Source organism: Mustela erminea, chromosome 3, assembly GCF_009829155.1.
Source record: "Mustela erminea isolate mMusErm1 chromosome 3, mMusErm1.Pri, whole genome shotgun sequence".
Classification (NCBI taxonomy): Eukaryota; Metazoa; Chordata; class Mammalia; order Carnivora; family Mustelidae; genus Mustela; species Mustela erminea.
This window is the reverse complement of record NC_045616.1, coordinates 106,292,346-106,316,108: the sequence shown is the minus strand read 5'-3', so window position 1 is coordinate 106,316,108 and position 23,763 is coordinate 106,292,346. Positions and strand designations below refer to the sequence as shown.

At 49.9% G+C, this 23,763-nt stretch overlaps 1 protein-coding gene across 1 annotated transcript in view; it reads right to left on the bottom strand.

Moving 5' to 3' along the window:
- SLIT3 (slit guidance ligand 3) overlaps positions 1-23,763 on the bottom strand; it is a 589,888-nt gene that overhangs the window by 96,005 nt on the left and 470,120 nt on the right. Inside the window, exons 10-12 of the mRNA XM_032334904.1 lie at positions 14,900-14,971; positions 10,004-10,075; positions 6,090-6,161 (exon numbers count right to left, since the gene is read on the bottom strand). Of these exons, the coding sequence (XP_032190795.1) occupies positions 6,090-6,161; positions 10,004-10,075; positions 14,900-14,971 (216 nt within the window). The remainder of the gene's footprint in view (positions 1-6,089; positions 6,162-10,003; positions 10,076-14,899; positions 14,972-23,763) is intronic.

Sequence of the window (23,763 nt, the reverse complement as noted above, 5' to 3'; positions counted from 1 at the left end):
CCTTGTGACTCAGGTCCTTCTGCTAGGGGACTCGGCCTGGCCTGGCCACAGAAGTCCCAGCTGCTCTCCACATGGGGAGCAGCTGGCAGCTTCATTCCTTCAAGGCCCAGGTAGCACAGGAGAAAGAACCACAGCAGGGAGATGAGGTCCACCCTGATCGGTGAAGAGGACCCACCACCCCCAGTTTCCCTAAAGAAGCCAGTGACACAGAAGGCCACTGAGCCCCCAGTGTTTGCCCCTGTCCTTGCCCACATATCCTCAGGGAAGAGTCCCATCGAGCTCATAGGCCTTTGCTGCAAGGTTTGGAAAACACGAACATCTGGAGTTGGGTTTACTGATAAATCGCATTAAAAATCACCTTGGCACTCCGGCAGTCCACGTGTTGATTCAGTGGCCCGGAGCTAACATTCTGGGTGGCATTTATATCTCCACACCTGCCCACGGGTCTGTGGCAGGACAGCGGAGACATTATCCCTCCCTACTTCTGTGGTGTTTGTCGGGAAATGCCCTGAGCATGTTTCAGACCCCACAGTGCAAGGTTTTCTCAGAAAACTGGTGCCAAGAAAGAGTAGTGACCCCCTTCCTGGAAATAAGCAAAACCCTTGCAGGAAAGACCATGGGACAGGAAGATGGCCCAGGCTCCTGCCTTGAGGGGCAGGGTGGGGGGTGGTGCTTTGTGGGTCCCCTTTTCCTAACGCAAGGCTGGGGAGTCAGTTTTCTGTCTCATAAACACTCAGACGCAGATACACAGGAGGGGAAGGATGGTACCAGCAAGGGCCTGGCATAGCCCTTTCTACGGTTCCTTCTTAGAAGAGCTCTCCCTGAAAGTATTTACCACTATTATACACGGGCATAAACTATTAGCGAGGACACCAATCTGGGGAGGTAGTTTGGACCTCTGATGAAGCTGCTGGGCACAGAGTCAAGCCTCCCTCCTTAATCTCTTCCTCTTTTTTTTCTTTTAATTTCTCCAGAATTAACCTCCGACCATCCTGAATTTCTTTATCTCACTCGTTTGCCTTAGAACAAATATTATGCTCTCACCCTTACCGTATCATGTGGGGGATTTGCTCCGACCTTCAGGAACCTACTGCAAGCAGACCCGGAGAGGAGCCAGGTGATTCCAAGGGCTAAGAGGTCAAGAGTGTCTAACCTTGCCCTGTCTTGCTCTGGGCCATGTGGGGCTAAACGCCCATGCGAGGAAACAGGAGGAGCCCTCCCAGGCCCAACTAAGGACAAAGGGGACTGTTTCCTTCTCTCCTGATCATGGCTGCACTGCTGGTCACCAGCTGTGGGTTGTCATGGTGATTCCTGATGGGAGGGAAACTGCAAATGTAGCAATGCCAGCAGGTGGCCTGTCTGAGAAACAGGACCTCCTTGGAGTCCACAGACACAGGATGACTCTAGAAAGAGGGTTCAAGCAGAGGGAAGTGGAGACTGAGGGACCAGACAGGGAAGCCATCACTGGCTCTCTGGAGGTCAAAGGCCTTGCCTAGTGGGACCTGGCTTGGCTCCCCCTCTTCCTTAACAGTGACTAGGGTGGTCAATCGCCTTTCCATTGCCTCCTGCTTGCTAATTGGTCCTTTAAGAGGGGTGAGTTATTCACTCGATGACCAAGCATGGGATGACCCCGGACTTTCAGTCTCCCTGATGACCTTCCTTGGGAAGCCCCAGGTACAAGAGAAAGGGGAAACAGCACTTCTCAGGAGTGCATCAAAAAACAAATTTACTTCTGCAGCAGGGGAGAGTTCTCATCTTGCCTTGACCCAGTCTTTAAGGACAAGCAGCATCTTTGAGCCCACTCATGGGATTAGCAGGATGTCAAGGAACTGGAGGAAGTCCCAGGGAGACAGCAGCCCAGGACTGATACTGAGGCACAGCCAAAGGAACGAGATACAGTTAGCTCAGCGGCACCTCCTCCTTGGCGTGAGCCAGTGAGGAATGTTCCATGGATCCCCAAACTAGCTCTGTAGATCTGCTTGGGACTGCGGCTGAAGCAGAAGTCTCTGGCATGGACTCCAGAATTAGACTGCCTGAGTGCCAATGCTTTGCCACTTACATGCTGAGTGACGATGGCTATGTTCCTTAATCCTTCAATGCCTCAGTCTCCTCATCCATAAAATGGGCCTTTCAACAACACCTTCCTCTTAGCATTGTTGTAAGGATTAGAGAAGCATATAAGCACGTCAAACTCCTTTAGTACAGGCTCTGGAGCATAGTAAGTAGTCAGTAAATGTTAGCGGCTACTATTAGTAGCAGTGATATTACTTGAGAAGCAGCTGGTGAGGAAAAGTGAGCTACGGGAGTGGAGTTTTGCTTACTGCCCTGTAATTGGCATGTTGCTTGGCAAACTCCAAGATTCTCAAATGGTTTTGTCTGCTTTCCAAGAAAATCAAACAACAGGTGCCTGGGTTGTCTTAACTTATTCCAGCCCCAAGACAGTCTGGTTTGGTTTAAGACCTCCTGGGGCAGGCTTAACATCGATCACAGCCAGTATTTACATGAAAGCTTCTGCCTCAAATGATGGCCCACCCCACTCAGGTGACTTCTATGCAGGCCACGCAATCAGTGAATGCTTTTTTTTTTTTTTCCCCTGGGGAAGCTGAAGCAGCACAACTGGCGGCTGTCTGTCAGAAGAGAAAGTGATGGTTCTAGAGACATGCTGATGGCTTTTCTTGCTTTGGGAGAGGTTGACCTTTGAGCTACAACATGAGGGATCTGGGGGCACCTGATTGGCTAATGTCCTAGGAACCCAGGAGCCTGGATAGGCAGGGGAATGGACAGGAACAGGAGCATCCTAAATACTGATTCTAAGTTTCTGGTGAGGAAGGGGACAGGTGCAGCCCCGGACAAGAGGACAGGTCATCTCTCTGGTCATCCAGCTGCCTCCATCCCTTGAGTTGGGAGCATATGTGCAGTGGCATATCCTGTCCTAGCCGTGGCTTCTGAGATGTCTTCATGCGGGATATCTGACTTCTCAGAGGTTTAGGAGGGAGTCTCTAAACATATTTCAGGTCCCATTGGGCACTGGGCTTGCTCCCCAGCTGTCTGTTCTAAAGAGGGAAGCTGATAGACCACCACATGCTCCCCCTGGTGAGTGTCTGCAAGAACCGAACCTGTCTGGGATGAATTACAGGGAGACATACTAGCTATTTTGAAACATTCGAAGACTTTGAGAATAGCCTTTTCTGAGTTTCCCAGAAGCCATTACTGAGGTTTAGTATAAGAAAGGTAGCTTCCTAAGCTTCTCAGCACACAGTGATGACGCATTGCAAACACCACCAGTAAGAACAGGTGGGCTATGTCATAGAGGGCATGGGGCAGGGGTTTCTGTACCAGCTGGGTAGAAGACTGTGCTTGGAGCCCCGAAGTTCCTTTGACCTCTAGGATTCTGGGACTTAAACTAAAGGAGGTGACTCTTTTGAGGCTGACACCCAGAGGACAGGGCGTTGGGTTTAGGGGTTTACTATGAAGCTTTTCCACATAGACCCATTTGTGGCAGCTTCTGAGAAACTTGGAAGCCCAAGATGGCCTAGTGTTGGCCATCTGCTGGAACCAAGCTATGAAGAAATTGACCCGGAGGACGACCCAGGGATGGGGCAAATTTGGTGGGATGGCTGAAAAATTTTTTTTCTTTGGTGGAGAAATGGGACAAGGGGGTGCAGGCAGGACAACTCAATGTACCCACTTTGCTACAGGCAGCCTCACAAGTGCCAGGAAGGAAAGAGCTGGGATCACTTCACCGCAGAGACAGCTTGACTTTGTGATGTACCAATAATTTGAGAAACGGAGAGAGAAAAATAAACACAAACCTCTTGCAAAAAGCCTTGAAGTCAAAGGAGAGGAAATTACCCAGACTACCAGGGTATTCTAATCAGAGCCTTCTTATCAGAGTGTCTCCAGCCTAACAAGGAGAAATCCAATCTACAGTGGGCTGGACGCTAAATTCGATCTAATCAGGCCGTGCTTTCCAACTGCTCAGCAGCAGGTCAAAGCCCAATGACAGGCGGTGGCTGCTGCTTCTTTCTGGAAAGCAAGCCCTCCTAAGTTGTGTCAACTTTTGGGAGCGTGTGAGGGGGATGCTTTGTCTTTGCTCCCAACTACTCCATTCCATCTGCTCAAAATTGTGGTGGGATTGAACTAGAGCTGCCTTCCCTGCCCCTGCAAAGTCCTACGAGTTCTATTAATATCACTGCTGTCAGCTCCAAGCTGGGAGACATTTCCTTTTTTAAAAAACATGCATCCCCTCCCCCAACCCATGCATTTATTGATCTTTGCAACAAGCAATGCCCTGGGCTAGGCACTTTGATGCAAGCTAGGTTTCTCCTTAATGTATGCAAGGGCATTTTCCCGATCAGACATGCTGCATCAGACATGCTGATTGTAAAGGGATATTCACCCCAGCCCAGTGGAACACAACACCCCAAAATCTCCCTCAAGGCCCACGCTATTGTTACACTTCTTTCCAGGCATTAATAGCTATAGTTAGCTAGTTGATGGTGGTGGTTGTAACTTACAGCTTCTTTGCTAGAAGCAAAGGACACCATCTGTGAAACTCCCAGCTCCCCGCAGAGCCCTGGCGTGTCATTGTTAACTAACAGCCTTCAAGGCTCACCTGAGGGCGGGGGACTTAAAACCCGTATGCCCACACAGACTCAGACTGAGACGGACGTGGAGACGGAGGTGACGGGGGATACAGACAAAAAGACCCGGAACCTTCCTTCCCTCTCCTGCCACTTCATTACAACAAACCCGACGACTGCTCACAGACGGCCATCAGGCCGGGGCAGCCACCGGGCGTTATGTTCCTGACTGCGTGGTCCTGCGAGGACCTGTCCAGACCCGAGTCTTCCAGGACACAGGAAGGGTAGGGAGTGAATATGCGGAAAGGGAAAGACTGAAGAAAATTCTCACATCTTCTTCCTTGAAGAGTCTTTGGGCATCACCCTGAGAAAGTGTTGCCAACCTTCCTCTCTCTGCTCGAGCCTCCGGCCTCCCTTCCAGCCAGAGACCAGCTTGACTCCCTGGTCCACAAACGCCTACCGTCAGGTTTGCTTAACTGCACGCGGGGACCTGGGGGGTCCCTTCCTCACTGCCTGTGACTTGGAGATGGTTTTACAAAGATACAGGCACCCACTTGCTCACTCGTCTGCCCTCAGAGGCACTCTACTCAGGGGGCTGAGCGACTTCTCCAGGCTCCACGCTGATTCTGCTGTGTGCCCAAGGGCAGGTCATTTACCTCCCTGAGACCTTGGTCTACTCCAGTGCTCCCAGGATACTCAAGATCAACTCCCAGGAACTGCGATGGTCACCGAGCGGGCAAGGAAGTGTGCGCGCAGACACACACACTGACACCCACTGCACACGCACGCACACGCCACACTACCACATCACAGACCAGAGATAACTCACCCCCATCATAATATCTTTAAATACAGGACCAGCTAAGTTCCTCTCCTTATCAGAGTCCAATTATCTTCTTCAAACATTTAAGCTCAAATGACCAGAATGAAATAATTGCAAATAAATAATCCCAGAGCTTAAAATTCGAGGCAACAAATCTTCCTTTAAATTAAATAAACACATCCCCCCTCAGCCACATCTTAGCAAGAAAGAGTCGCACTGGTGACGGATTACCCTCTTCTGTATAATTATTTCACCACCCCTCCCCCACCCGTCTTCAAGGTCACATGCCTGACAGCAGCTCCCCCGCAGCTTTCTTGCAATATGGTGTGTCAGTGTTTTAGTTCCCTACTTTCCTAGCTCACCCCTGCAAGACGTTGCCCCTTGTAGATTCAACGCAGGCTACATTCTGAGCCCCCAGATCTGTGGTCAGTGACTCATGCCCAGGCCAGGCTCCTGAGCTACAGCATTTAGATTTGTTTACTTTGACCTTGGCCTCCCTCTGCCAACTCCCTGGTTTTCCTTCCACCAAAAAGAGGTGACAGAGGTGTGGGGTGGACAGCTCAGATTTTTTTTCTTTTTGGTATGTGTAAACTCAAAAGAACTGTACAGTGTGTGGCTCGAAGTTTACAGAGAAGAACCTGCAGAGTCCCCAAGACATACACAGTGACAAGGGGCCTACTCACAGCAGCTGTAGGGATACCAGTCCATCAAAGAGTCCCTTGGCAAGCTCCGTGATCTTGTTGCCATAAAGTACCCTGCAACAGAGCAGAGAAGAGCGCGGTCACTGTGGAGGCAAGGCCACTGGGACTCATTCCCGTAGAGGCCACCACCTCGGCCAACTCCAGCGGGTGGGTGGGTGGGGTTTCTCATAGCATCTTCTTCTCCGGCCGGCCTCAGCCCCGCTCCTTACCAGGGGCACAGTGGGCGAGTGCCACCAGGGGCTGGAGAGGCAGGCTGTGTGGGAGGCAAGGAGAAATGGGCTCTATCCTGTTTCACCCCTGGGCAGGCCAGTTCAATAAACCACAACAGGGAGCAGCAGTCCCTCTGTAGTGTCTCCCTGAGCGGCTAGTATAACTCACACCTCGGCAGTAAATAAGACGTGTAGGAAGCTGGTCAGCCCCGTGTCTTCTTGTCTTCAATGGGTATTGATCAGGCTGAGCCCAGCCTAGAGAACATTTCCTTTTAATATCCCGTTGCATCCTAGGAATTCCTGAGCGGAGTTCCTTAATCATCCATTCAGACGGGGCTTTGGGGATCTGGGGTCCTATCCGGGTGGCACAGAAACTGCTGGGTCGAGGATTGGCTCTTGGGAAACACGGGAGAGCAAGGAACTGTGACCTCGGAGCAATGCCCCTGCGCTCCAGCCCCTCTTTGAGCTGCAGGAACCAAGAGACTCTGAATTCTTTTACCCCTCTCTCCGTCACACCTCCAGGGTCCCTCATACTGTGTCTCTTGTTCATGGCCTTCTGAAACTTGGTGGGGGGATGGGGCTTGGGGGAGAATTCTGCAGTCAGCCTCTCTGGCCCAGCGCCCAGGGTGTCTGGTTGGCCCTCTGCATAGGCGCTGAAGGCCACTGCTGGCCTCTTTCCGCTCTCCTCCGTGGCACAGCCTGCTTCTCTCGGTCTGGAGGAAACTGAGCGGGGAGAGCTTTTTTCTTTTTTCTTTTTTTCCTTTCAATTCCCTCTTGGGCCCTGAAGTACACTGAATGGGTACAATATTCAATCCCCACTCAGACTTCAAATCCAGGCTGTTCCACGTCTTTGAGAAGACAAAATATTAGGATGAGGAAATAGTAAATGGGAGCGATAAGCCAAGCCCCGTTTTCCAGACGCCACCGGGAAAAAGTGTCTCACTCAGCCGGCGGGTGTGTTTCATTAATGTTTCAACAAATTAATGAGTAAATAAAAGTCAGCATGATGGCTCAGACTCACATTTGTAATTCATATTAACGTCCCACCGCTCTCTGTGCCAAACGTTGTAGCATCACTGTCTGCTCATCTCAGCTGATGTCAAAGCTTCTGGTGTAGCAGCAGCTGGTGGGGTGGTGGGACCGGGGACTTGGGGCAGGGCATTCTCCTATAACCCATCATCCCTCCAGATGGGACAGCTCTAACCTGGTGGGTCAAACCACTCTCCGGCAGACTGGAGAGGGCTGTGGGGCTACCCTGGAGCATTCTGGGAGTAAACCCACCTGGCTTTGCTCTCAAATCTTTCCTTGACTGCCTTCTTCCCACCTTTCAGGTCTGAGGGACCACATCCCTTCCTTGGGAAGCTTCTCCTAAATATTTTAATTATTATTATTATTATTTTTTTACCACCTGTCACCCTGTTTTTATTTCTTCATCACTTTTCTTTAGGTTATGTTCTATTATTTCTGTATTCATTTATTTAAACATTTTTCTGTGCCTCTACCTCTCAGCTCCCTGGAATGTCGGTTCCATGTGGTGACGTGTGGCGAGCTCATGGCTGGAGCTCACGGCTGGAGCGCCTCCCTAGAGCTCAGAGCTGACACGGCCTAGCACAGTATTTGTTTAAACAAATGAATGCGTATGGGCAAGGCTTTCCTGCCTTTTAGTTAGCTTGGCCACTCCTGAGTCTGGGCTGGGTGTGTTTGCGTTCCAAGCTCCACGAGACCAAGGGTCTTGTCTATCCAGCTCATTGTCACATGCTATGTGCCTAGCAGGCCTCTACTTGAATGCATGAATGCATAAATTAGAGGTGAGAGGCACTTCCCTTACGGTCCCAGTATATTTCAACACTGGCCAGTGAGATGCCAATTTCATGTTTGGCAACCAGGTTTTGAATTTTTTCCCCCCTGCAGGACCAGAAGCATCTCACAGTCCTCAGATTGTGCCCAAGTTCTAGCAGAGGGAAGCCAGATAAGGGGAATGGGAGGGTAGGGGGGCAGGGATCGGATCCTGGCAGCACACGGAGCCTCTCTCTCTCTGCTCCTCTGTGATCTTCAGCACAATAAGCAGACACTAATCTCACATACAATCCTGTCTTTGATATCCCAGCCAGATGTTCTATTCGATAAATGAAACTAATTTACTCTGCAAGCAGCAGGCAACAGCTGAATCAAGAGACTTCCCTGTCCTCAGCCCCTTCCCAGTGGGATGGGGCCAGGTGGGGGAAAATGTGTATCTTGTTACCTGCCTACTCATAAATTAAGCAAGCAGGTTGCAGAGAGAAGCGAAGCCTCAACAGCTTGCTTCTGAGCATCCTCGCCCCTACTCAGTGGGCGGGTCATCCAATAATACAAATAATATCAACTGATGATACCTTTCTTGGGTCTTAGTGCGTATTTTTCACATTATCTGGGGAGTCAGCATCGCACAAGAATTGAGGGCACGGGTTTTGGAGTCGCACTGCTTGGGTTCAAATCCTGCCTCTCCCAGTCATGGACTTTGGATAATTATACTTATTCGACAAACTTTATTTTTGTGTAATTACTATAAACCAGGTGCTGTTTAAGGTGCCAGAGATTCAGCCAGGATCAAGAGAGGTAAAAATTTCTGTTCATGGGGCGCCTGGGTGGCTCAGTGGGTTAAAGCCTCTGCCATTAGCTCAGGTGATGATCCCAGGGTCCTGGGATCGAGCCCTGCATCGGGCTCTCTGCTCAGCAGGGAGCCTGCTTCCCTTCCTCTCTCTCTCTGCCTGCCTCTCTGCCTACTTGTGATCTCTGTCTGTCAAATAAATAAATACAATCTTTTAAAAAAATAAAGAATATTCCTGTTTATGTAGAGTTTAGATCACCTGATTCCTTCTATTGTAAAAGAAATGAGGATGGAGTCTCTGTTTTAGGTTGTTAAGAGCACGAAACCTGCAAGACCCCTGGCACACCCTTAGGGCTTCATAGGTACTGCCAATTATTTTAATCATGGTCACCTCTGAATGTGGGTTAGACAGGAAAGATAGCCCCATCCCCATTTTGTCTGATGGGAAAATATACAGTAGACTCAAGGGGCATCCCCTGTGCCACATGACAGGTGAGTCACTGACAGAATCAGGACAAAGCTCCACGCCTTCTTGCCCCTGTGGGTCTCTGAGTCCTCAGTGGGCGAGGCTGTGGCTCCACCCAGGAGGCTGCCCTAGGACTGCAATATCCAAGAAAAGAAGGCCTTCCAGGATGGGAGGGATGCTTACTCAGAACAAAGGCCGTGAGGTTGGTTTGGAGAAAAAGCCTGAAAATCAGGGGAAGAAAATTAGCTTCTCCCTTGACAAGGTCACACAGATGGGCAAAATGGGTGCACTGGTCATAAACATACATTGCCATTCTGTCTCTCCAGTTCCCCAGAGAGCCCTGCTGAGGCACACGGGAGGGAGGGGGAAGTGCGGGTAGAGCAGAAGATGCATTTGAATTAGAAGCCAATAACTGGGAAGGCTGCTGGGCACTTAATCAATAAAAATAATGCATTTGGTTGTAGAAATATTCCCCAAGATCAATTTCCCCTGAAGAAATATTTGTTTCTTTTACCAGGTTGCCACAAGTGTGTAAGGGAACATAAAGCCTTGATAAACACCTCCTGAAATATACACATCCCTCTCGCACTGCCAACGCCCCCCCCACCCCCACGCGACTCTGCTCCCCACTTACAGCGATGTGAGTGATTTCAGACCCTGGAAGGCATCCGGAGCAATGTCCGATATCTGATTCTTGCTGATGTCTCTAAAACACATTAATGGGAGAGTCTGAGAACACAGCTCCAAGGTGTGAAACGGTCATTCCTAGTTCTGAATCAAGCACTTCAGATATTTAAAATGGTGAGAATTAATCAGTTTATTCCTAGTACAAGAAAAAGGGCTTAAAGACCATTCAGTTCAACTGTGTCTTGATGAAATACGATACATTTGTTTCACTCTTTCTTGGCTTTCAGAGAATGCTCACCCTCCGCATCTTGACTTCAGCTTTGTCCGTGTGAGCCCTCCCTTGGTAGGGAAGACCGCACCCGGGCACACCGGGGCCTTGCGGCATTACCAAGCAATTACAGCATAAACAAAGGCCAAACGAGGGCCAGGGTGCAGGCATGCATCTTCTTGTCGCATGCCTCAGCCAATGCTGATTTCCTTCCCCGTGTTGTTCTGAGTCATTTCACCTCCCCAGTGATCTTTCCTTCCTGACCTGAAAAGAGGTTTTGAGCGGTGACTTAAGTCTCTGTCTGGTTCGGCGCACCCTCCGGGTCACGTGAGAATCATAAGATTCTTACGGGATGGCTCTGAGATGTGGATCTGTCACTGGCAGGGCATGAGCCCAGGGTGGGGGTGGGGTGGGCAGCAGGGGAGTGATGTCCAGGGCTGGGGGATAGCGGGGATGAGCAGGAGGCTGCGTGAGGAGTGGCCCTGACCCGGCTCCTCCTTGGAGCCCAGAGGCTGCCCCTTTCCTGCAGCCCAGTGACTTCCGAGCCTCCAGCCTCTAGTTCTTGTTAATGGCACCTCACTGAGGCTGAAGACTTTCTGTGAGTCCTTAGCTTGAGTTTGGCCCCTGGGCTCCTGTCATTGGAAGGTGAGCTGTTCCCGTTTCCAGAGACAGTGCCCCTCTCCAGTTCTTTCCTTTAACAAAAGAAATCAATGGGTCTTTGCTTTTGTGTGGGAGAGAGAGAGCTGGGGTCTTGGAGGGTCAACAAGGAGGAGACGAGGGAGTATGGAGAAGAAAGCACATCTAAGCAGAAACTTAAGCGACTGCCTCTGGCGAGGCCAGACACCCTGCCCCCAGCCTCTGAAACACACTCCCCGGGTCTGTTTCTCCCCTCCTTCTAATAGCCTTCAAAGGGCTGCGCAGCCACCTTTCCTAGGCCTCCGCTCCCTTCCCTCCCTGGTTCCAAAGCCAGTAAGTTGAAAGATATTTCACAGGTTAAGGCTTCTTAGGCACAGCTGTCGAGCTTATCCCTTTAGCTGGCAAGATCGCCTCTCACAAATCCGCAGATTGTGCTCACAAACCCGTCAGTTTACACCAGGCTTTTCTCTGGCGCTCCACTTTTGTAGAAGGGTCTTAACAAGCAAATGCCCAGGATTATCCCACTCCTGCTCGCCCTCCGCCTGCCTGTCTCGCAAGGCACGTCAGGCCAGCACGTGGGGTCCGTGCTCCCGTCAGCCTGCTGAGCGAGCCTGGGGTTTTGTTTCATTTTGTTTTTGGGCTCTCTTTTGTCTTCTTGATCATGGGATGTCCCTTCAAGCTCCTTAGACCTCTAGCCTGCAGGAAGAAGTTCTGGAACAGCGGGGTGGGGAGGAACCCTCCGCTTTAGCCTCGTTGGGGCCAAGTGGTTTTCAGGCCACAGCTGGCCTTTCGGACATGCTCTGCTCTGTAGCATGGGAGGGATATCTGGTGGTCTTGGAGATGATGGGGAACATAAGTGGACTAGTGTTAGTTCAGCTGGGAATTGCCCCTGGTGGTCACTTCATCTTAGTTCTTAGTTCTGCAGAAAGCAAATGGCAGCCTGAACAGGTGAAGGACCCAGAGTCACAGGTGACCTGACACAGCTATGTACTTGGCACCTCAGGTCTCCCCTCGCTTCCCAATGATGGGTACACTAGGCAGTGGCGCTGGACAGAAGGCAGGCTGGGAAAGGCTGTTGCTGCTCACTGACCTCCACGCTGGACTCCTCCAGGTCCACAGCAGGTGGCCCTGAGCTGCCTCCCGGAGTCTGGGTCACTCTCGGTCAGCGGTTCTCAAACATCACTAGGGTGTTTACTAAAGTGCACCCCCAGGGAGTCTGCTCTGGCCAGCAGGGGGAAGGGGGCTGGGAATCTGCATGCATAGCCCATCTCCCGTGACTCCCATGCACATGGTGCCAGGGTCATCCTTTGGGCCATTGTGCTTTCCAATCTGGTTGGTCTCAGACATACCCCAGTGTCCCAGGGCTTACAGCCTGGGTCGCTAAGAGGCAGTGGACTTTCCAGATGGTTCAGAACCAAGGTGGCAAATTCCCTGCTGGCAAGGCTCAGAGTAGGGGACATAGCTGTGGGACTCTAGCAAGGGCTGACACCTGTGGAATCCTACTGTATGTAAGAGCATGGAAACAGGAGAAAGAAACGAAAGAACACACCTTTCTGGCCAAACCACACAGCTGTGGCTCCCGTTAGCCAGCGCCACCAGGTAACCAGCCCTGGAAGACCAGGGGCTCCTCTCTATGGCCTTCTACTCTCCTCATAAGTGGCTTCTCTACTGTGATACTAGTTTTTACCTGGAAACACTTTTTATACTAAGCTGGCCATGAGAAATAGGCATAAAGTCATCCCTTCCAGGACAATTCTTTTTTTGTTTTGTTTTGTTATTAGAGGTAAGAGGAGGGTGTGGTTCATGTTTAGTTGAGGGGAAACATCTGTTAGAGAGAGTGGTTATGTATACCCAGAAGCAATTCACACTTAGGGTTTTAAAATCCATTCTCACCAGGGGCCCTACTTCTCCCAAACCATCCTACTCCAGTCTTGGCTTGTAAAGTTCTGTTAATCAGAGAAATTTTTAAGTGGTCTCTCTTCCCCACCGCCATCTCCTTGGGGGAAAAAAAGGGCATCATAATAAATATCAGTAGCATCAGAAGTGATCAAAAATTAAATTCCCTTCCCAGATCGTGACTGAGAAGGTCTTATGAATTTTGAATGCACAGATCATGGCAACTCCAATGGGATGAAGAAAGGACAGTAAAACATAGCCAAGCTCTAAATTACCTGGACTTCACAAAAAATTAGAGCAGTAACTTAAATCATGCAAGAGATATAGGTTGGGGCAGTGACTGAACTTGTCATTTTTCACTGAAATTACTATCTGGCTGCATAATCAAGCTAGGCTTTAAAAATGAATTGGGGGGGGGCGGTATGGAGTGAGCTGGGGAAGCAGGGAGACCAGGAGATTAATGGCCCAAGGTTTTAAATATTAAGGCCTATATTTATACAGCTCCTCCAGCAAGAATGCTGCCAAGGGGAGGGTGAAAAGTCCGTGCCCGGGGCGAGCTCATTATGTTGGTTTCTACTGCTGGAACTGTACCAGGAGAAAATCTTGTTTGGTTTGGATTTCCAGGGAGAAGGGAAGTTGCCTTCCCAAGATTGTACGGTAAAGCCTACCAATGCCACTGTTTCTTGGGGATGTTTATTTTTAACATAAAGAAGTCAGCACACACTTAACCTCTTTCATGGAGGCCCTCCTACTCCAGGGAAACCGAAGAATCAGCCTTCAGCGGAAGGACGTGAGATCGGTCGGTGCGTATTTCTACCTGTTCTTTCTTCCTCTGTGGGGACCAGAGAGGGTGAGGAACGGGGATGAAAACAGCATTTTGATGATCGGACTACGATGAATGATTTCGCGGCCCGGCCAAGGGAAAGGTGTCTCTTCCCAGATTCTTAATATCTACGCTGGCAATGGCTGGACCGGTTTTGAATCCCACTAGGCTCTCTTCCGAGCGCCCTGGTCTGAGCGACTCACAGAGCGGGGCTCAGGGCAGTCACAGGCTGGGGAAGGGTGCTGGTGATGATGGTGCCACCATGGGGGGGGGGATGAGGGCCATGACGCCTGATGCTGTCAGCGGCGCTGTGGTAGGGAAGGAACAGCAGTGTTGTTGTCCCCCGGGTACTGATAGGGTACAGGGGTGGCAGTGATCCTGGACGCAGTGGTAACGGGGATGGTGGGGATAATCACAGGCAAGATATATGTGCTTGGAGGATAAGGAAGGGCCCAAGGCTTCTTATTTCACTTAGAAAGACAGAAAGCCCTTACCATGGCCTAAAGGGCCCACAGGGTCTGGCCCCTACGTACCTACCTTCCACCACAATCCCCACCACTGCCTCACCCTCCAGTCCTCCTTGCTGCTCTGCAAACCATCAGCATATGCTCCCCAGGGCTCTTCACTCGCTCTCTCCTGAGAGCGCCTCATTCCCACCCTTCATTTGGGTCACCTGCACGGAGAGGCCTCTGTGGGCCCTTCCTTAGTTTTACTTCCCAGTGCTTACTGATTTCTGGTATTTGTTTCTTTCCTGTGTTCTCCCACTCCGGTACGTAAGCTCCACGAGAGCTGACCTGGCTTTAGCGCACACTCTGTCCACAGACCCTGCGGTTCCTGCACGCGGCAGACGCTCACTCTCTGTTAGAGGAGTGTGTGCGTGGCTGTGGACATGTCGGTTAGGGCGCTGGAGACCGACACGAGGCCACTGTCCCAGCCTTCCTGACACTCCTACTTCAGGTCCACATCAGGAAAGCGAGGACAATCCACATGGTGGTATGGGTTTCTCAGCCAGCTGGGCTCCACCTCTCACCCGGATGATCTTACTGTGCTCTAGCTGGAGAGACCCTGAGTTCTGAAGTGTCTAAATCCGTATACCTCAGCATCTGAAAGCAGCGCTCGTGAGCCACACCTCTCCATCTCAGACAGCAGTCCAGGTCCGACCATGACCTCTCCAAGAAGAATGTGACGCAGACTGTCCGCTGGGCAGCTTGCCCATGAACCAGGACACATCACCCCCCACATGGAAACATCGGCCTTGTCTCCCCCCAGGGAAAACTCACATTCGCTTCAGCTTCTTGTACTGGGTGAAGGCTCCAGCGGGGATGGATCTGATGGAGTTCTGTTCCAGGCGTCTGAGAAACAGAGCAGAGAAGAGTCAGTTAACCACCCACCTGTCTACAGGGGGTGGCTGAGGGCCTCGAGGACAGGATGGTCCCTCTCATCACACACATCCAGAACACCAGGCAAAGACCATGTGAAAGCTAGAAACTCGTGTTCTGGTGGATGGAGCACCCGTCCCAGGATCTAATGGGCTCTGGAAAAATTAGAAAAGTAATTGAGGATTCTGGCTCTTGCTTCTTATAAACCATCTTTGAAGGCAGAGGCCTTCTTCAAAAAGCTGTAGCACCAGAGTGCTGAAAAAGTCAAAGGGATAAAGGGAAAAAGAAGAAATGACCCGTGGGCTAGCAATGCCCATTGGCCAGAGAAGCATGTCACCTTTCAGTTACAGACTCAATCCCCCTGCCACAGGGGGATCAAACAGGCAGAAGTGACAATGGCTGACTTCACTTCTGGTTTCTTAATTAAGGTATAACCGATTGATTAGTTTTTAAGAGTATGATATACAGTATATAACAACATTAGATATTTGTTTCTGGGGTTTTTCAATGGGCTATTCTAATGTGCTGGAGAAACGGCCTTCAAGTCTTTAGGCTTCTAGCCTGACAGCCATCAAAATGGCTCCCTGGCACCCTGAGGGCTCTAGAGGCTCCAGCTGGACCACCCCCCACTCCAGGCTGCTGCTAGAATCCGTGGCGTTACCACCTTATAGACTTTACTGAAGTGCTTCCTCTCCTAGGACTCCAGAATAAGAAGTGCTACAGGCCCAGGGCCCAGAACTCCCTTGAATATAAGGAGCCACGGGGAACAAGTGAGCATCTCAATGCTTTCCTCTCCTGCTTCTTCGATGACTTCCTGTCACCAAGAACCGGTGTGGTGGGCCATAGGTCTCCCTCTGTTAGAAGGGATGAGGGATGCCCTGGCTTCGGCTAAGGACTCAGCCTCTCCTCGTCCATCTCCCTTTTCTCCAAGGCACGGATATTTTCATCACCTCCTCATCTGGCATGGATGTTCCCTGAACCCTCGGCTGGGAAGACGCCCAAAAAAGCGTGTGCAGAGAGGGATGGTGGGAGCAGAAGGAACAGACGGGCGGAAGTGGCTCCCTTGGAGGCTACATCTAGTGGGTGCATTTCTGGCGGGGATGAGCCCATTCATCTTGAAGAGTAATCCCCGCTGCAGAGTCGGGGAGACAGCCGTATTAATTTGTGCCTCTGCGATCTCATCTTCATTGGGGGAAGAGAGTATTTGTTACTGGAACCGCTAATGGAGCAGTTTGCCAGCAATTTTCCCATTTCAAACAACATCTCGGCCGCTAATGTGGAATGGTTTGTCAGGCCTACCCATAACACAGACAAATCACTCTCTGGGCCAAAGGAAGGGTTGGGGGCGGGGGGGAAGGGTGAGTGGGAGGAGAGAGGAGCATCAGGATGGATCATTCTTGGCTGCTGGATGAATAGAGTCTACAAATGAGACTGCCACGGTCTATTAGGAAAGCCTTTGTGGCCCGCCGGAGGGGGCGGGGAGCATATTCTGCTGGGCACATGGGCACAGGCTGGCTGGATGGCGGCCCGGCTGGCTCACGGTAAGGCACAAGAGCAAGCCATCGGGTCTTGGAGTCTGGGAGCTCCCAGATCCAGCCACCCATGGAGGCAGCAGACTCGGGGCCAGCTGCCTTGACTGAGAAGTTCCAAGGACATTCTTGTTTTCCAGCCGAGCAGGGTTGAGCAGGCATCTCTCAGCCAAGGCGGCAGCTCCGTGGGTCTGTGGGACTGCCAGTCAGGTGGAAAATGCTCTCCGGGAATCCTGTGATTCACCTGCCACTTCAGCAAGGGATCATGGCTGGAGGATGCCTCTGGGCAGAGCCACTGTCGGTAATGAGGTAACTCCCTCAGTTTTTGCAAGAGGACCTACCGCTCCCAGCCACAGGCCAGGAGCCCCGGTGAGTCAGGTCAGCACCATGTGCAAGGTCAACCAGCTCTCCGTGCAATTCATAATCAGTTGACCTCCACTTTACTGATGGGTGTAAGGGCCAAGGGAAGGATGAACCAGTGAGCACCAAGGAGTTTAATAACCTGGGGCCAGCAACAGCCCAAGACGGTCCATCAGAGAAGCAAGTTCCACGGCTCACAGAACAAACACGAAGAGCTACCATTCATGAGGCCAAGTTGATTTGTGTCTGTTAGCTCTTTTAATCCTTACATTTATGAGGCAAGCTGTGGTGGCTTCCTTTTGCGGATGCAGAAAATAAAACCTAGAGGGATCAGATAGCCTGTCCAGAGCAAGAGAGCTAACAAGGAGCAGGACTGACATCTGTTTCTACTCATTGGACATACCGCCTTTCTTTCTGAAAACAGAGAAACTGAGGCCTACAAACCAAAGTGACTTCCCCAGAGTCACAGAGGCATTTGGGAGGGTAAGACCCCAATGCTGATGCTGAGACATCAGGCAGCCTCTGCAGAGGTCGGTGTTTTGTACAAAGGCTGTAGGAGTTGAGGGAGATGCAGTACAGATGCGAATATATATAAATATGCAAATAGAGTGCAAAGGTGTGGTTTTGAACAAAGAACGCCAGTCTCGGCAGGGACGGCTCTGTGCATCCTGTACTCGGCAGACGTGCACACCCCAGGGATGGTATTTGTCTCTGTAGTCTCTCTACTGCTCATGCTGCTGTGGGTCCTGGCTAGACACTGGAGCCCTTACGGAGGGCCAAGGCCATGGTGAGAGCCACGATGTGGAGGTTAACCTTGCCCCAGGGGGAATCAGAGTTTGGCGGGGGGTGTAGTTGTGAATAGTGTTTCTTCAAATGCCAAGTAAAGATGAGGGTAGGGAAAGCGACAATAGTAAGAGCTAATAGCTATCAGGAGCTTGTAAGTCGGGCATTAGGTACACCTCTCTAGTCATCCTCATCATCCCCACTTTAAATGTGAGAAAATGGAGGCTCAGAGATGTTAAGTCGCTTGTCCAAATTCACACAGCCAGGAAGAGCTATATAGCCGGATGACACCTGAACTCTCCATCCCATTCAACAACCTGAACTCCATCCCTGAGCTCTGCCGAATCCCATTTGGAGCAGAGGCATGTCTATTTCCAGTCACTGCCGGCTCATCCTCAGGGAAACGGCCCCTTTGTCAAGGGGGTAAGCCCACAGTGCCACGTGCACATACAAAGTTTCTATGCAGCAGATAGCCCCCGGTGGGTTGGATATAGCCTAGCACACGCATGCAAAGATCCATATTCCCAGTGACAAAATTTCGGAGTGAAGGATGAAAAGCAGCATTAGCATCAGCAAAAACTGTCACATTTAGAGAGGTGTCTGAAGCCAACAGCTGTTTCAGGTCTCTCTTAAACGGCACATGTGTCTTTCTTTGTCTGGCAAACACTCTTCAGGCTGCAAACTGATTTAATAGAACTAGCATAAAAACAAACATACAAATCAAACATCTGAACATCTTCCGCAACCAGTAAACACAATGGGAACATCTGATGGGGATTTTAGCCATTTGTGCTCTGTATTGATTTGCCCTAGTTTCTCGGTGCTTCCTTAATGATCTGTCATTTGCAAACATGCGACTGAACACCATATATTTCTAGCAGCGCAGAAGTCAACATGATGCCAGAGAGACTGGCAGGGGCACGGCAGCGCCGGGTCATGGCCACGAGTCTCCTGATGGAGCGGTTCTGGAGCAGGGTTCGAGGGCTGGTGGCGGTGATGGCTGAGGGGACAAGAAGGACAAACATCTACCATCTCCTGAGGACCAGCTTATATGTTAGACACTGGGCTCTTTGCATGCTGGCTCATTTCATTCCTTCAACAATCCGATCAAGCAAGTATCATCATTAGCGTAATAACAACAAAGACGCGGCGGCAGGCACATGCGACATGAGTCATTCGTAACCTGCTCTGCACAATACCTGGCATTTGCCTATGGAAGGCAGAAGAACAGGCACAGAGCCAGAGCTGCTCCTCTGACTCTATGCATATGCCCAGATGCCTCTCCCAGAGAATTTTTTTTATCACCTTAGGAAAAAAAAATGAAAGAAAAATAGTATGGGGAACTTGAGACTATAAACCATTCTACAATGTCGTACATGTGACCTGGTGAATAGGTTTTCTATTTAGGTTCCATTCAATGTCTTCCAAACATTGTGCTAATTTTCTGCACAACTGTGCTATTTAATCTTCATAGAAAATCTCTAGTAGGTCTGATGAGCCCCATTGTGCAAAGGGGGGAGGTGACTGAAGCAGGAGATGTTAAGAAAGGTGCCCTAGGTAAGAGGCAAAATTGGAATTTAACCATGGACTATTTATCTCAAGGCTCTGTTCCTAATTATTCTGTGCTTCCTCTGCTTCTACTGTTTACCACTGCCCCATCCCACCCCATCTCCTCTCTTTCCACGTGGCAGTCCCTCAGAAACCTGGTGCTCTCAGAACGTTTAAGAATCCCAGATGGTGACGGCTTCCAGAACCCTCCAGTCCTTTTGTTCTGTTGGCTGCTTTTCCACCACCCCCCACTCTCTCTTTTTAAAATCCCCTGGTGACCAGTATAACGGGAGAATATTTGCTTGTGCTAAGCAGATAAACACTGTTTATCTCTTCACCCCAGATCAACAGGGGGGTTGAGGTGAGATGAGGTGCAAAGTGGGGCTACTTTACCCCAGACGCTTTTGCTTATGACTTGCCAGTAAGCCCATCCACGGCCTTTCTCCACCAACTGAACTGAGCTGCTAGAGCAGAGGGCATGAGACACACTGGACGGCGCTGTGGGTTGAGGGGGACAGAGCAAACCGGAAGATGGAACACAGATTAAGAAGAAGCTCTAGCTACAGAAGGTTCTCTCGAGCCTTGAGAAGGACCATGGAGGGAAGACAGAAGACCACAGAAGAGAGGAGGTGTAAGCCTCTGGCTCTTCCCAGAATCTACCCCAGCTAAAGGCTAGAGCTGGTGGAGAGAAACGACAGGGAGTGGCAAGAACAGTGCTGTTGGTGGTAGCTCAGTTTCGAGGAAAATCTGCAGGGAGCTGCCTCACTGTGGGTTCTCTGGAAGAAAGCTATTTCTAGAGGAATTGGCTCTGCCATGCGGGGAGACCAGCATACAGTTCTCTGAGCTGCTTCGGCTTTGAAAAAAATTTCTGAAAAGAGTTCGCCAGATTGCTTTGCATGAGAGATAGGCCTTCCTCCCTCTAAAATGTTGGGGAGCACAGAACCCCTCCCGAGGTGTTGGAGCACCACTGCTTGCTAAGGGTTGTGCATAGGGCCTGGAGCGCCTGATAGGGTGCCCAGCATCCCTAAGGAGAGAGGGAAAGTCTGCATTGTATGCGTGCCATGGACAAGAGGCAGAATTCTTGACAGTAAAAAGAAAAAGTCACATTCAGATGTCTTTGGGATGATAAATCAGACACTTCTTATTCATCCTGGGGTGCGTACTGCAGTTTCAACTCTCTACTCTCTGTCTCATCTTTCAACCTCCCCCATCTGCTGGTCTTCTCTCCCTGCTAAGAGGATGCGTTTCAGCTGCTTTCAAGACTTCTGGGCCAACACACAGGTCCCCAGGCAGGCTTTGTCGCCTTGAAGAATGAGCAGGTTTCTTCCTCAAAGGTCTCTCTTACGTGTCACCTCTCCCCATATATTCCGAACCAAAGAATCTTGCCTCGTCTGCTTTAATGTCTCAGCTTCATTTCATCACAGAAGGAGAAATCCTGGGCAATCTGTCTGGTGGGCCATGGGTGCTCGGGAAGCAGGGGCAGCCTTATTTCCATGTCTGCATACATTTGCATGAAGATGAGCCACTGTCCGGCTCCATTCCTAATGCAACTGGCCAGCCTGTTTTTTGAATCTCTTCTCTCACCCAAAACCCTCAAAAGCTTGACATAGCGTTATGAAAGGTTCACGCATGCAGGTAGCTCCAGTGCCGATGATATGGTCCAACCTTTCTCACTGAGACTGATACAAGTGGAAGTGGTAGTAGTTAAACAGAAGTGGTAGTAGTACTAGTACTGGTACTAGCAGTAGTAAAACACCAACAGTCCTGGCTAACAGAGTCTATCCTATGTGTCAGACACAATGCTAAGCATTTGGCTGCACACATTCATTTCACTTTCACAAGAACTGTTAAGAAGGTACCATTGGCCTCTGCATGTCTCAGTTGAGGAAAACAAGACTCAGAAAAGTCATTTATCAAGAGCTAAAAGGCAGGGCCAGAGCCAGTACGTGGAGCTAGCTCCCTGAATTCACCGTCTACACTCAAGAATCCGGTTTCTGTTTGCGGCTGTTTTTAGAAGCACTCTAGCTAGGTTGGTTATTCCCAGACTTTTAGATCTCACAGGCTAGGTGGTTCCAGACCTTTTACTTTGCCAGTTAAGGTGCCCTGTGTGTTATATATGATACGTGTTTATACAGAGACATACATTGATAATTACGTAATAATTACACATGTAATTACACACATATTTGTCATGGACCTGTGCGTAGGCACACAAGCATATGTATTCTGCCTTTAGTGGGCATTTTTAAAAACAACAATAACAGAATAAGGGAGCCCAGGAATTTGAAATAAAGGATAGTCCTTTAAATTGACCAGTTTTGCTTAACAGAAAAACATCACATTGTTTTTGTTTTTCTCACTTTACCTCACATCAGGAAAAAGATATCAGTGATCAGAGAGCCTTTCAGAAATCACTACACTAGTTTGTTAATATCCCTTTAAAAATTTGGTGTCCAGGTATGAAGTCGAGAGTCCGGGAATGGCTGGGTCTGCGCGGATCCCACCTCTGATGTGGACATCTGCACTTTCTCTCTCCCAGACACCTGTGCTCTGTGCCTGTGAGGCCCAAGTTGGAGGTATAAAGATGAGGAGCAGAGAAGGGGCTGGTGGGGGTCAAGTTACCGCTTGACTACTAGACTGGCCTCTTTCATCAGGCTGTGGTTTGAGGAAAGAGCTATGGTTGTCGAGGAGGGAAGATAAACCTGGCAGATGGAGGGGGAAAGGAACAAAGTGGGGCAGAGAAAGAAAGCAAAGATCTATGGGAATCGGAAATGAGGTGAACGTGGGCAAGAATTCTGTCTTGAACATCTGTCTTGGGAGAGCCAGAGGCATGGATGGAGAGGGAAGGTGGAGGTTCTTATGACAAGGAGCAAAGTGTTACCTGGGTGACGAGGAAGAGGGGGCTGGGAAGGGGACTGGGAGGATCACGGGTGGGAGAGGGAGAGAAGGGGGGAATGAATTAGGGGAGGAAGATGAAGACAAGGGAAACAGTATGGAAAGGAGAGAGCATAAGGCCAGGAATAAAAGGAAATGGGAGAAGAAGAGAAGCGAGGGGATAAACGGGAGAGGCATGGGGTCTAAGTGAGCTCCACGGAAGGAAGGGATCTCCAAGGCTAGGGCAATAGACCCTTTCGTGAAGGGACACAGCAAAATGTGAAGTGAATTAATTGCTGGTTGTTGCTGAAAGGAAGACTGAAGGTTGAGAGAAGGCCACACAAGGTGTGGGTGTCAGGACAAAAGGACGCTTGATGGACTAGCTCCTGCCCACAGGAAGAGGTGCAGGCATGAGTTGTGTCCCCCGGGGCTGGGGAAGAAAATGTTAAAGGGAATTAGGGAAAAGTTGGTAAAACCAATAAAGAAAGAGGAATCCGAGTCTCCACTGTGGTAAATCATGTTTCTTCTCATCTCAATCAGGATGAAAGCAGAGTCCATAAAATGCCCCCCTGATCTGGCTCCACATTGCCTCTCTGATCTCATCCTCCAACACTCTCCCTTGTGTTCACTTCACTCCAGCAACACTGGCCTTCTGGAACAGCAGACACACTTCTACCTCTGGATCTTTGCACGTGCTGTGCCCTCAACCTGCAATACTGTTCCTCCACATAGCCACTTTATTTTCTCCTCCTTATTTACTTTGAATATTTCCTTGTTTTATTTTTCTCCACAGAAGCTACCCCTTTCGATCATATCCTATAATTTGCTTTGCTTTGGTTATTATTTATTACCTCCCCCACCCCCCACTAGAATGCAAGCACCATAAAGGCAGAAATTTTATCTTTTTTATTCACTGATGCTCCTCAAGCACAGAACTGTGATTGGAACACAGTGGGCTAACAACACATGTTTGTTGGATGAACGTATGAATGGCTGGAAGAGTTGATGGGCCATCTATCAGACCAGAAGGGCATGTGTAGGAGGAGGAAGGCGGAGGAGAGCAGCAGAGAGGCTAGGGGAGTGTGTGTCTGATTTGGAGGATTTTATCTGATGATATTTGGAGCAGGAGGGTTGTATCTCACTGTGTTTTTAATAAAGCCACCTTAAAGCGAAGGTAGAACATGAACACACTTGTGGTCATTTAATGAGTGATCTTGACGTCGGTGTCGACTGACCTTCTACTCGATCCAGAATGAGAAACCGGCTATCATCTAATGCGCGGCAGAAGCGAAGACAAGATTGAGCTATACGGTCAACCAATTTTTGGTGGAACTTTTAGTGGATCCGTGCACACACGTGGACACGCACAATCTTGTCTGTGTTACCTACAGACCGCGTCTAGAGGACAAGAATCTGATTTGAAATGATTAACAGTTCAGTCTCTTGTTCAGTTAATGGCAGCCATGAAAAGAGTTCGTCACTCATGTACTTTCTGCCAACACTACCACACTGCACAGAGCACTTGCTCATGTGCCAAGGACCGAATTAAGGGCTTATGCGCTGTATTTCACTGTTTCCACAGTGACCCACGGATGATACTATAATTACCACATTGTTAAAGCTGAGAGAACTAGAGATGAAAGAGAGCAATTATGCTGCCCAAAGTCACAC